Below are 13,801 nucleotides of genomic sequence, written 5' to 3' on the forward strand. Positions count from 1 at the left end.
GCCAAAGAGAGAGAACAAATCCTGGAGCCATTCCTGGAGCCCATGTCCATCGTCCATGTGTATTTTAGCAGTCCACTGCAAATACACATTCACACTGACCTGGTCTTTCTCCGGCTTGTCAGAGATGTCATTGAGACTGCTGGAGGTCAGATTCCGGTGGGTGGTGGTGGGACTATCTGTTCAAAACACACGTGGACTGTGAGGAAGACACTTAACAGAACTTTCATCAGGAAGAAGGAGAAGGAGGGTGGGATAGGGATCAAATATGATTATAAAAAAAAAAAGCCCAAACAAAAAAAAACACAGAACCAGCAAACCACCACAGAAACTTCATGCAGACTTGACTTCTTACAAATAAGGACCGTTGTGTTCTACCTACGTCTTGTAAATTGTTGGCCAGTAATATCTCACAGAGAGCTGAGAAAGCTAACAATAGCTATTATTTTAAAACATTTAAAGTCTTTAGCTCTTCATACTTTGGCAAATGACTGTAATTCCCCAAATATAAAACACAGTTTTTCCCAACAATGAAGGCCAAAAGTATGCGTGTGTCCAATAAACGGTAATTTAACATTTCTATTTATTTAATTTATTTATTTATTTTTACTTCAACTCCATTTGAAGAAGATTGATCTGTCAGCCACATGTACCGAGTTTTGACGCACAGGTGTGCATTTTTGTATAGGCCGTATTCTAAATTACAATAATTACTGTCACGAGCTAGAGGGTGAACACCAGCTGGCTGTTAGTAGCCAGTGCCTGTTGCAGCTAACAGCAGCTCGTGTTAGCTGAGGTTGTTACGGAATGATTTTAAATTAAAAAAAAAAAAAAAGCAAGCAGACGAAACCACCATCCGAGTCCATCCCTGTTCACACAACTACTGTATAATGGAGAGGATCATGTAAGGGTTAAGTTGGCTCCAGCTGATTCAATTAACGCTTTAAATGCCAAGCGTAAAAGTGTTTTTGGATAAACCAGAGGGACAGTATTTTTAGCATTTTCACTCACCTTTCAAGGCCAACAAAATATTGTGTGCTATCAAATGAGATTGACTAATTCCTTACTTTGAATTGCATGTAGATAATAGCTGTGTTATAAGTGTGAAAACACTGCTATCCAATGGTCACAGTTATCACTACAGTGCTCAATTGGCTTATCCCTGTACTAGGTAAGCATTTGTCAAGAGTGACTTCTATTACTTTTTTAAAAGATGAGAATTTAGAGAACACGGAAATTTGACTTGTTTGTTACTTGTGGTCTTTTGGCACATACACACAATCATAATCAAAAACTGTTTTGCTATAGATTTTAAATTGCCGCCAATGTGTGGGTGCATTTTATTCACAATAACATAGAAAATACCAGAATTTGAGCCCAAATGTATAGGTTGCGTCCAATACAAAGTTGTGTCTTATATTTGGGGGATTACGGTAATTATCGGTTCGATAGTAATTCAACTGTAGGCTTATTTAGCAGTTAACATTGCTATTAGCCTATAGAAAAATGAAAAAAAACTTTTGTGAGAATAACAGTGTTGTCACATCCTATCCACTTGGTCCTCTTCAGTGGAGCGGTAGGTGATCGACACTGTGCTGATTTAAGCTTTTCAGATGGCCTCCGCACATTGTCATTGCACTTATCATCTGTGTCACCACAGCATTGTGGGAAATAACGCCATTGTCAGTGTGATGCTGCCTCAGGGGGGAATTCCTCACAAATCCAAAGTGTTGACTTTGCGCTGCCAGGATACACCAAACAAGAGTTATGAATGCATTTTAACAAGCCAATTAGGTAAGGATGTTCAAATATATCAAATTTTCAAATATTAGTTCAAATGTGATATTAAGAATTGTGAATGTCAATAAAACTCATTGGACACAACATGAGCTGCACCAAACTAAATTCAATTCTATATAAAACATTTTGTCAAAATTCATCAAGGCCAAATGATCATATAAAAGGTCAGTCACAAACCCTAGACAAATCGGCTGATAAAAAAAAGTAACTAATGTAAACGTGTTGTAAAGCACTCATCTAACTAACTAACTGGACATGAAACTAATAATGGCTAAATAAAATAATTATGAAACAGTACACTGACTTAACGGGTGAAATAACTGGATATCACACTAACAATGATAACTAGACCTAGGATTATATTTAAAACACACTGTTGGTCGTTAAGAACACATTTGTTTGCAAGTTTTTGAAATTTATAGTAATTTAATTCCTTCATTTTTAATGAAAAACAGTCTAATTACAAAGTGTCACTAATAGGAGAATAAACTAATTAACTAACTGACTGATAACAGTAAACAAGATAAAAATAACAAAGCCAGCCAAGTAATTACCATACCAACAAGCTAACTTGAATGAAAACCTAGTCTTTCGCTTTGACACATGGTGCAGTTAATATTGGTCTGGTTGAGTTTTGATGAATTGTCCAATGAGTGTGACTCAACATAAAGGCCACAAGATAGAGTGGCTTGTAGTGGCGGAGCGCGAAATGGGGTTCACGCACTTTGTGAGCCGGCACGTGTGCGTCGTGTCAGCAAGGAGGACTTACTGAGCCAATCCATACTGATGCTCCTTTCACTCCGCAAGTCCTCCATTGAGATGCCGCTTGACAGGCACGTCACAGAGGTCTCCAGAGGACTACGGGCTTCATTTAGTTTGTGTGTTTGTTTTAGTAGCAGGTTAGTCCAACCGACATGACGGATGGTGGAGAGGAAAGAGACAAGGAAGAGAGAAGCCATACACCCAGAAAATGAAAAGTGAGCCCAGCCAGCCAAAAGTATACAAAAGTAGTTGATAAATTATACTCAAATCAAGTTAATGAGTTGCTACAGTGGTACCTCTAAAGTTACTGTTAAATACCCAGTTACTTTGTTTTTATGTCCTCATGTGAAAAAGATTAAATAGTTGAGATCAAGAGATCAAATAATGATAATTTGCTTCTTTTCACTGATTTCTACTGTCATTTTTTCCTGAAAGGGAAAAAAATGAGGCAGTTGGCGGTGGCTGAGAGGTTCCACTGTATTTCATTATGACAGCACACGCAGACAAGTCTTTGGAAAGAAGCACTTTGAAAGAGGTAATCAGTGCGATCAGGTCATAATGGCGGCTGGATAAGAGGCCAGAGTTCAAACTTGGACATAGAGTCATAAATGATCCTGATAAAATGTGCTTGTGGCTCATAAATAACTTTCCTAAGACTTGGCAGCGATTCAAAGATTCAACAACATGGTTAATCAGATTGGCGGCATTCGTCATTCACAGTCACTGTCACTTTGCACTTTGTATTTTTATGAAAAAAAATGTATGGGAATAAAGGTGTAAATACATATTTTTATCCAAACAAACTGTACTTTTGCATGAATTTTAACGAAAAGCTTAAAGTTTTACCACAAATTCCGTATTTCTCCGAGTACAAGTCAAGCTTCCTTATTTTCAACCCCTACTTTAGGTGTGTGTGTGAATAACATTCATTCAAATGCGAAATAAGTAATATGATGTAATTTACAAGGCTTAAAATAATTACAGTATATACACCTCTAATTCAATATACATAGCATGCATCCGTTTTAGAGAGTTTGCACTGAACATTGCAAAGATGCACTTTTGTTAAGCGCCGCCTACTTGTCTCTTTGTTGTCAACAACGAGGTAACGTGGATAATCTTTTCGGTGGATGTTGAAGCATTATGAAAAGGAAAATACGGCTTGACTTTTCTCCTTCAGTCCTTAGACGTTATAATTGGACAGCCATGATTTATGTGATCTAGGTGGGGGGACAAACAGCAAAACGCTCTGATCGCACCACAGTCATCACTTGGGTAAAGGACATCCCAAGTAAGATGATCAGCAAATCATTTCCAAAGACCTCCTTTTCAAATAAATTGGAGGGGTCTGAAGATGACTACCCGTGGGAGAGTAACAAGGATGCTTGAACAATTGACGAGGAGATAGGAGAGAATATCAGGGTGTTAAACGGGAGTAGCTATTTGGCGTGTCAGATAGTGATGATGACTTTTAGGGCTTTTTGAAAAATTCATATTTGTGTCTATGCGTATGCACACGTTGCCTCGCACTTGTCTCGTTTACGCCCCCCCCCCCCCCCCCCCAACCGCAACAGCGTGTTATTTGATATACAATTAAATGTGTCTAAAAGTACTGTAATCTTTTCATTTTAATAAAACATACCATGAGTTATAACAGGACAGCCATGATCTATGTAACAACTTTAGTCAGAGGTAGAGTTATCATCCCATTTTTGTGAAATTCACGCAAATTTAAGTAAAAAAGGTTGGGTCAACTGATAAGCAAGGTCGACTTGTACTCTGAGATATACGGTAAGTCTTAAAGGGCCTCTATCATTGAAATTCAAATTTTTGGAGCTTTTAACGATGTTATAATGTTAATTTATCACCTTATACCCCACCAGTGTTTTTTTTTTTACCTTCAATACATTTTCACTTTGGTTATTATTTAGGGTTGGGAGGTATAGAGGTTTTGCACCGAGTCAGCCAAGTAAAAAGAATAGTTTGCATTTAATAGATACATAGTTTTACTGTAGAAAATATCAAAGTAGCAAAAAATATTTGTTTGGTTGCACACGGCCACTCAATCAACTTTTGTAGTAAACAATTCACCCGCAAGCGGAACTGTTCTTATGAATACTGGATTCCCAATGAGACCAATTTGATAGGAGGAACGGGTGCTGCTTATGTGCTTTCTTGTCTCAGCTTTTACTTTGTTGGCAACTCCACTTGGTTTCAGTGGCAGTAAAACATCAGTTTTTGGCTTCTTCATTCACTCCATCTTTGGCTCACATTACTGATTGCTTCAACGTTAGCTTTTGTTGTTTCGTCGTGGCGGGCTTTAGAATGACGTCGTGAAGGGGGCGCAGCAGCCACAAGGTGAGAGGCAGGGTTTCACTCAAGTCGTTTCACTTCTTTGTTAGAATTAAAGCCACGAAAAAACTCATATTTGATAAGAAATTGAATTTCCAATGCATCAATTACATGTATACATTTAACTGTGTAACTGTGATATAGGCCCTTTAATTATACATGAATAATGTTTGTGAATAAGCAATTTTAGAGTTGATTAAATAACGAGTGGTGGAGGTGATAAAAGTGACAGTGCACCCTGCCTCCTAAACTATGACATACAAAAGTTGCCGAGTTAAAACAAAGCACATTAAAAGCAGTATAAACAGAAACATACACTGTGCAGTGGTGCCTTGACTTGCAAGAGACCTGACTAACAAGTTCAATGAGATATGAGCAGCTGCTCTGAGATTTTTTTTTTTTTTTTTTTTTGCGCAGCAAGCAAATATGTAAGTTTGGGGTGCTAGATAGTTGCTTGTACTTAACTACGCTAACCTATCTTGTATAAGCTTTAACAGTTAAACTTAACTGCAGTGTCGCAGCAATGTTGACTGTTAAACAGAACATAAAATGAAGATGATTATATACTGATTATTCACATTAACGTTGTCTATCAAAAGACACCAAGCTTAATGCTAACACGGAATGCCAAACTCAATAGAAGGTATAGTCAAATTAGTTTCAATACAGAGGTAATTGCAATTCTTTTAACAAACTGAAATCTTTACATACATTTAGAATATTTATCATTTAATGTTTTTCAAAAGTGCAATAACTGTAGAGTAATCAAAATGTTGATCATGTTTTGGGACTGGACTAACATCATTTCTGTGGGGAGGGATTTGAGTTGATTTAAGTCGGAAGTCAAGGCACCGCTGTAATCTAGAGGAACTCAACTGTTAAAGGTGCGCATCTCTCAAGATTTAAAAATCAAGTGTAAAACACATGTTCAAAGTTAGTTTTTCAGTGAATATAAATAGCGTTTTTGAAGTGCAACTACTATGACTAATCAGAGCTTTTAGATGCCTTGTTAGTCGTTGCACACAATGTGTACTCTACTGTATATACACAACGTGTATATGGTGATCCTGAATGGCTTTTGAACAATTTCAAGAGGACCCCAGTGGAGACTGCAGCAGACTGGCACGAGTGAGTATTACCGTTTTCCTGGTTGGAAAAGAGCCTACTTGCACTGGAGACCGTCTTGCCGATGTCAGCCAGCGAGCGCAGGTTGGACTTCTTGGTCTGGTGGCGATGCTTGCGCAGCAGCGTGTACATCACCTTGTCCTTCAGCTCGGCCTTCAGCTGCCCGCTCTCGATTTGGTTTTCCGTGATCAGCTCTGAAAAAACAGTGTCATTTTAGGATTAAAACAAAAAGTAATCAAGACAAAATAAGGTCATAGTTTTGAGGGACGACTGAGCACACCATCCCCCCCCCCCCCAAAAAAAAAAATAGTTATGTTATGTGGGGATTTTACACATTTTTGCTGGTCCGTGATTTATTTGTTAGACCTCAGGGACCCCTTCTGTCATCATCAGTCAGCATTTTTTTTTTCCAAATTGAACCAAACTAATTGTCAGGGCATCATTTTATTTTAGCCACACTTTTGCTGGTGCACCATACATCATTGGTCAGCAAAACACGCATCCATCAGTGAAAGACTGCCTGCCTCTGCAGGAAGAAAATGAAGTACTTGCAAATGCTCGTTTTGCCTATTTTTTTTTTAGAATTCTCATAATTTTGTGACAAAACAAACATCCACCCACGAGGGATTGTCTGTCCGTAACGACGCACTGCCCCCCTCTGTATATTAAACGACTATGTGAGCTATTGCAGCACCGCAACGTGATAATTCTCCCACATAAAAAAAAAGAAGTAATTATAACACCCCCAAATTTTACTTTGAATGAATTTAACTTTATTTGGTCATCTCAAATTGTTGATTTGCAAATATATTGGTAGTTTTATGTGGAAGTATGGTGTTTTTAGCTAAATATAGTATTACAAGAATACAGTGCAATAATTACAGCGCATAAATAATCATTCTAAGATCATTTGAGAAAACTACATATTCCTACAATACTAAATTTGGAATAGTAGTAATTGGAAAACATATTTTACAGGAATTCATAATATTATAAGAAAAAAGAAATAGATTTCCAAGAAAAAAAAAGAAATTTGTAATTTTACAATAAATTGTTTAATTTTTTACGAAGTGGCTGCAATTTTAATCATGATTAATACGTATTGACATACACTAAGTGTTGCAATCACACAAGGGGAAAACTGCTGGAATAAAATTGTAATTTTACAAGAAAGTTGGAACTGATGAAGATTCACAATCTCTTAGTGCTGATGGAAACTGGTTGTTAAGCATTCACTGCACACTCACAGCAAACACAAACAGCGCTTAACCACACAAAGTGTTAATTGCAATTAGTGTCGTCTTTGTGCATGTACCTTTGTGACACGGCGCATCAATCAAAAGACGTATCCTATTTTGAAACAACGAGGCTGACAGATAGGAGAGGCGCCTGCGGGGAAGGGGGTCACAGGCTACAGTGGTTAATGGGCTCAAAGCAAGAGGCCCATGCAGTGCACTCAATTACTTCACATTAATCACTCCTAGCGGTAACTCTTCCTCCTGTCTTGCATCCTCACGCAAGTTTCGGTGGTGGCGTGAGAGGACGTCATCTTGTCTTTAAACCGCAAAGTTATTGCCCGGCGTAAGACTGGAACGAGACCTTCGCTGGCCTCTTAAGACAAAAAGGAAGTGTGCGGCAATTGCTCAATTTCCGCATGCGCCGGTGTGTTGTGGACAATATTAAAGCCTGCGACCCTCGTGAGGATAAGCAGCTTCAGATAATGGATGGATATTTAATAATGTCATGTTATAAAGAGCAAGAACAACATATGTTGTTGCGATGCATTACGTTATACTGTTTTATTACATGATGTTGTTACGATACGTTGTTATTTTATATGATGTGTTACGAGGTTAGGTTACATTGCCTTCAGTTGTGTATGTTATATTTCTGTCAGTTATGATAGGATGATACAAAATGTAGTTAACCACCACTAGTGTAGGATAGTGTCAGTGCATGAATAATGTATCTATTGTCAAGCGCCGTTGAGTGCAATATATAAAAAGTGATGCATACATTTACTTATCTTACATTACGTACAGTCGCCTGTTCATAATGTTTGTGAATGTATGTTATGTTACACAGTATTATGTTGTTACAGCACATTATAACACAAATGTTAAGTTGCATTAAGTTGTGCCAAATTACTGTTAAATTATGTCAATGCATCCCATTAAGTTGCATTATGTTTAGTTTTGCAAAGTTTAGTTACGTTACACTTGATAATGTTATGATTTGTTACATTATATTTCGTTGCTACGCTAAGTCAAGGTATGCTACCTTAATTACATTAAACTTGGTACATTTTACTTAATTGCATTACATTTAGTCACGTTACGTTTTGTTACATTGCATGTCACGTTATGTACACTCAGTTATGTTACCTTAGTCACACTATGCTGGATTAAATTACATTCAATTAGGTTGTGATTAGTCAAGATACGTTTAGTACCACTGCATTTTGTGACAATACATTTAATTATGGCACATTATCTTAAATATGTCATGCTTGATCTTGATTAGATCAAATTTAATTACATTATGTTTAGCTATGTTACATTTCATCACACTTGTTTTGTGTTACTTTACTCATATAGGGTGACATTACATTTGATGACTTAATGCTTAGTCAAATTACATTTAGTCCCATTAGATTTTGTTTGAATTTGGTTATGTTACGCCTGGTTATGTTACTGTGGTTACATTATGCTTGGTTACATTACATTCAATGATGTTACATTTAGTTGAGTTAAATAGTATCACTGCATTTAGCTATGTTGAATTGTGTTGTACACCATATGTTTAATGACATTACTTTGTGTTAAATTCCACTATGTTATATCAGGCTTTGTTATGTAACGCTACTGTACATTATGTTCTCTTTCGTCACGTTACCTGTGATGTTTGTTGAATGTATACAGCAGGCACACCTAATGTTGTGACCAGTGAGCGTCAACTACTCACCAACCACCTGAGGCAAAGTGGACGCCTCCATGTCCAGCATGATGGTGCCTTTCTCGATGCAAGTGCGCAGCTCAAACAGGCTGTGGAGGGACAGGGTGGCCACGTGAGGTTTGCTCCATCGCTCGCCCCCTTTCTCCACCTTCTCTTCAAACTTGATCCACCTGGAGACATTCCAGTCGAAAATCAAGATTCAAGATTCAAGAGTTTTAATGTCATATGCATAGTAATACTACACAATGAAATTCTTATTCTGGTCACTTCCCCGAGCAGACTACATTCCACAATCGAGCAAATAATAAAGTAGGCAATACAACAAAAACAAAACAAACAAAAAAACGAAATCGAGCAATAAGGGCACTATTAATGAACTACTAATAAATGAATACACTTACATTCTAAGCATATTATGGAGTAGATTGAGTGAAGAAACTATATAGATATGAGGATGACAGTGCAAAATATCATGCAGTGCAAAGTATTATGTAAAGTAAATTGTTCATCTTCTAAAGGATGACCGTATGCTTTTACTGTTGTGAGTTAAAAAAAAGTGTGGCGCAAGGTTTATTATGGCATGCATGGAAAAAACACCTGTGGATTGACTTGAGCAGGCGGAATGGCTAAATGTCTTGATATCGTATACTGTACAGTAGTAAACCTTCAGCATATTGCAGATTCATTACATATTTTGAGCAATTTTATTGAGGACCAAGTGAGCAAGAGAGTTTTAATAATTTTAAGAATGGTTTAATAAAACGATGAACGGAGGTTCACTTGCACTGTAATTCTCAAGGGGAAAAAAACAAAATGTTTTCTCTGAACGCTCTCTCCCCACTTTTCTTCCTAAAGCAACTGAACAGGCCCCAAGTAGCTGTGTTGTAATAGCTCCACACTGGCTGTGAGTTCCAAGTTGCATGTGGACCCAAGCCAGCCAGCGACAGCCAACGATCCACGCATCTTTAATGCGTCCATTCAGGAACGTATTTGATCTCCTTGCATGTATTTACACAATAAGAAAACTGATGTTTCCCACTACCAACTAAATATAATTAACTAGAGGTGAAGAAACAAAAAAATATCTATCAACATCAGACAATATTTTGTTGTAATGTAAAAAGTGTACAGTGTAAGCAGAGTATCGCTGAACTTTTAGCTGTCTAATTTTGATAGATTTCTTTCTTTGTTTTGTCATTAAAAGCTCTGAAGTATTTCTCACAGTTTTTCATTTAACCCTTTCTCTCCTGTTGGGACAATGCGTCCCACAGCTTTTCAAAAACATTGGAATGGCTATAGGAATTGTAGCAATAAGACGAAATGGCATCCCAGTGGTTCATTACACATTTATCTACAAATTCTAGTGGCATTTAGGAACGTTTCCATACACAACAAGCCAGTGCTGGGCCACCTGTCAACAAGGTAGGTTGACAATTTCTCGTGAATTAACAATCTAATAATGCGTAAATACCTTGATAATATGTGCTATATATGTATGTTACAATAGATTACACCAATTACCATGTATTGTAAGTGTTTAGTGATTATTTTCACTTGTTTTGTTCACTTGTTTCACTTCAGCATGTTTATATTATATTATTATTATTATTATTATTATTATTATTATTATTATTATAAAATGGGATTTGTTTTCAATTGGTATTGTGATAATGATTTCATATGCAATTATTTTTCCAAGGTTTTTTTTCATGTATTTTATTAACAAGCACGAGTGAAAAAATATTCAATACAAAACAATATCAGATTTATATTGTATAAAAAAATTGTTCAACTGAGGTGGTTTACTAAATACTTGTATTTATACTGTATTTGTACTTGTATTTATGCAAGTATGGCATAAAAATAATAAAGCGGAATAAGACGATAGCAACAAATATTTGGCTTTGTAACATTAACTGTTTGTGAAACAATATTTAAAACGTGTGGACTCCACTTCTAATGCTGTGAACCTATCAAGACATGTCAAAATTAATCAAATATTGGTTCACTAATAAAGATTATTTGGTTGGCAGCCCATTTGATCACATATATTAGTTGTAATGGCCCTGCCAGAACCAGGAACTGGCCCTAATTTAAAATAAAACTTAATGAAATTAATCAATTTTATATGGAAGCATACCTCTGGATGAAATTGCATGAAGTCGTCTCAGTAGCCAAAATTATCATAATTGCATGGAACCAAAGTTGCTGTTTAAAAAATATACACTCTCCATTTTCCCAGTATATTGATAATGTGATTTAAACCGATATTTAACCACATTCATGATTATATATGTCGGCAAAACAGTGGACAAAGTAAACAAGCGTGTCCTTTTCGTAGCAAAAATGCACGCAAATACATAGCATCAGTGAGAGCTCAAGGCGGCTGTTAAAAAAAACAAAAACAAAAATCCTCACTGGCCATTCTCCAATTTGTACATCTAGTGATTTAAAGCAATACTTGATACATTTATTATTGCGTATGTACTTGGTACGTTACGTGCATTAGTTGACCTCCTACGGTCATTCTCACCTGGGGCCACCCAGAAAGGACCCAACACACTTGTTACCGCCCTCCGGCCTTACCTGGCCGTCTCCTTCCACTCCATCTCCTGTCCGTCCACCGACAGCAGTTCGTCCAGCTCGGTGAAGAGCTGCGGGGGCGGCGGGCCATCATCGTCCTCCCCGAGGATAAAGCGGATCCTTTCAGCTGCCGGCGAGACTGCAGAGATGGGGAAGATACTCCGTGTCAAAGGGCGGTGGGGGGCTTCCGACTCGGCCTCGGGGGGAGGCGGCAGCGTAGGTATGATCACCATGGCCACCTCCTCGCCCTTCTCCTCCGCGTCCTCCTCCTTCTCCTCCGGGTTGTTATTGTTGTTGGACATTTTTATAAATAAAGCAACCCCCCCTTTATCCTGAGGTTTGATTCTTCAGGTGCGAGTCACAAGTAGAGCCTTCATGAGAGACCCTGGAAGTGACAGAGCCTCTCAGTGGCTTTGTGAAACAGGTAGGAGGAGGAGGGGGGGAGTTTTTGTGGCCATACCGCGTCAGTGCCAGTGTACCCCCCTCGCTGTTGGCCATTGGATTGGCCGGCTGCCCCCGGGAGCCCCTCAGTGACAATTAGGAAAAGCTTCGCAAACTGGTTCATTCTTCAGGCCCAGCTTTGGCTTCCTCTTCTCCTCCCGGCTCATTCTCATTTGAATATTTAGCAAAGGGACGAGGTGAAAACTCAAAGGGGTCGTCCGTAAATAATCCTTTTCAAAGACATCAGAAAACTCTTGCGTGAGGATCACAATAATGTTTTAATGACAGTTAAAGTCTTGTGACTCCTTTTTAGGGCTTGTATAATCCGACATTATTGAGGTTCTTGTCAAGACGTCGAGCTTGATGATTAGTTAAGGACTGAAATAAGGATTTATAATTTGATAAGACACAATAGTTAACTAACTGCATCTTATGTGGCTCAACTTAGATTAGTGTCTATCACATCCCAAGAAACTGTTAGAAGCAATTTATTTTTTTTGTTAAGCGTTCAAATAAAAAACATAAAATAATTTTTTACCGTATAGAGTGCATATACCCTATGCCACTTAGAAACGAGTAGCAGCGCAAAGCTCCAGTCCACAACCTGACTGTCACCACAGTTTTAACATTTTTTATCACCAGTCTCTTCTACAGTTACTCAGATGCGCACATATTCGCAAAGACAATGACACATTGTCAAGTGTTTACATTTTACGGATTAAATCCAAAATGTTCCATAATCAAGCACGATTATTCACATTTTTCAATTACTGTTTTCTACAAAGCTTGCAACAGATATTTACTTGAGTAAAATCTAGAATGAACATAAAATCAACCAAAAAGAAATTGGTAATTTGTTTGTATTAGCTTTTTTTGATCGTTTAATGTATTTTTTCCACTAAAAATAAAACCTGTTGAACCAAACTACCAAATACTAATTTTTACAGGCATTTTTTTCAGATAGTTTTCTCATAGAAACGGTTCCCAAAACTTCACATTTATAAGTTTATTTTCTGCACCACACTCCAATTTGAGCAGGGAGTTTTGCTCCGAGACAGTACAACAAAGATGTACAACTAATATGGTGGTAGAACCTGGCTTTGCAACGTGTGCAAATTTGTCATTTTTCTGATGAGCTGTCGGGCAACATTTTAAAGTAATACGACCATCTTTGGCTGTCTTGGTGTTGGTGATTCTTTTCTAATTTAGTTGCAAAGTTAGTAGAGTTCAGCTGCCAGAGCTTTAGAAACACTTCATAAAATTTATATGAATCTCCTAAGATAACAAGTTTATTTTGACAGGTCTAATATGTGACAGGAAGATGCATTTTGGGGCGTAGGTTTAGCTTAGCTATCCAAATGAACATCACTATTGCATTGAATAACTGCTCATGCGTACAAAGGTAATCAAGTTCGTATATAGTGGGTGATGGGTGGCTAATTTGTAATATATGTAAGATTTAAACAATCTACACCAGGTTTGATTCCATATTCATGGGGAAGCAATCATAGAAAACCATGAGAAAATGAGGTAGCAAAGAGCCCAGGGTGCTAAGAAGCACAGTGTTACTGTCCCACTGCAGCAGTTGCTAAGAGCGAGCTGGCTGGGGGGTGGCGGGTGAGATCCAGGGCAGGGTGAAAGCAAAGAGGGGTGAGAGCACAAGCACCGAGAGGCGGAGGGGATAGAAATGAAAATCCCATCGTTCAAACGCAATTTCAAAGGCGTGTGTGCGCTCTCGCCGAGAGCCACTGAGCGTACACAAAGAGGACTTTGTCCCGGGCAGCGA

At 37.9% G+C, this 13,801-nt stretch overlaps 1 protein-coding gene across 4 annotated transcripts in view; it reads right to left on the minus strand.

Annotated features, from left to right (window-relative positions):
- slc4a4a (solute carrier family 4 member 4a) overlaps positions 1 to 13,801 on the minus strand; it is a 51,866-nt gene that overhangs the window by 15,971 nt on the left and 22,094 nt on the right. For 2 of the 4 annotated variants that reach the window (XM_088411299.1, XM_088411272.1), the window contains exons 5-9: positions 11,578 to 11,713; positions 9,001 to 9,161; positions 6,051 to 6,230; positions 2,567 to 2,662; positions 100 to 176 (exon numbers count right to left, since the gene is read on the minus strand). In XM_088411299.1, coding sequence (XP_088267425.1) covers positions 100 to 176; positions 2,567 to 2,662; positions 6,051 to 6,230; positions 9,001 to 9,161; positions 11,578 to 11,713 — 650 coding nt within the window. The remainder of the gene's footprint in view (positions 1 to 99; positions 177 to 2,566; positions 2,663 to 6,050; positions 6,231 to 9,000; positions 9,162 to 11,577; positions 11,714 to 13,801) is intronic. The other 2 variants (XM_088411291.1, XM_088411283.1) reach the window with 2 other exon arrangements.

The sequence above is a fragment of the Hippichthys cyanospilos genome, chromosome 1 (genome assembly GCF_059441005.1).
Source record: "Hippichthys cyanospilos isolate Australia breed blue-spotted pipefish chromosome 1, RoL_Hcya_1.0, whole genome shotgun sequence".
In the NCBI taxonomy this organism is placed as follows: domain Eukaryota; kingdom Metazoa; phylum Chordata; class Actinopteri; order Syngnathiformes; family Syngnathidae; genus Hippichthys; species Hippichthys cyanospilos.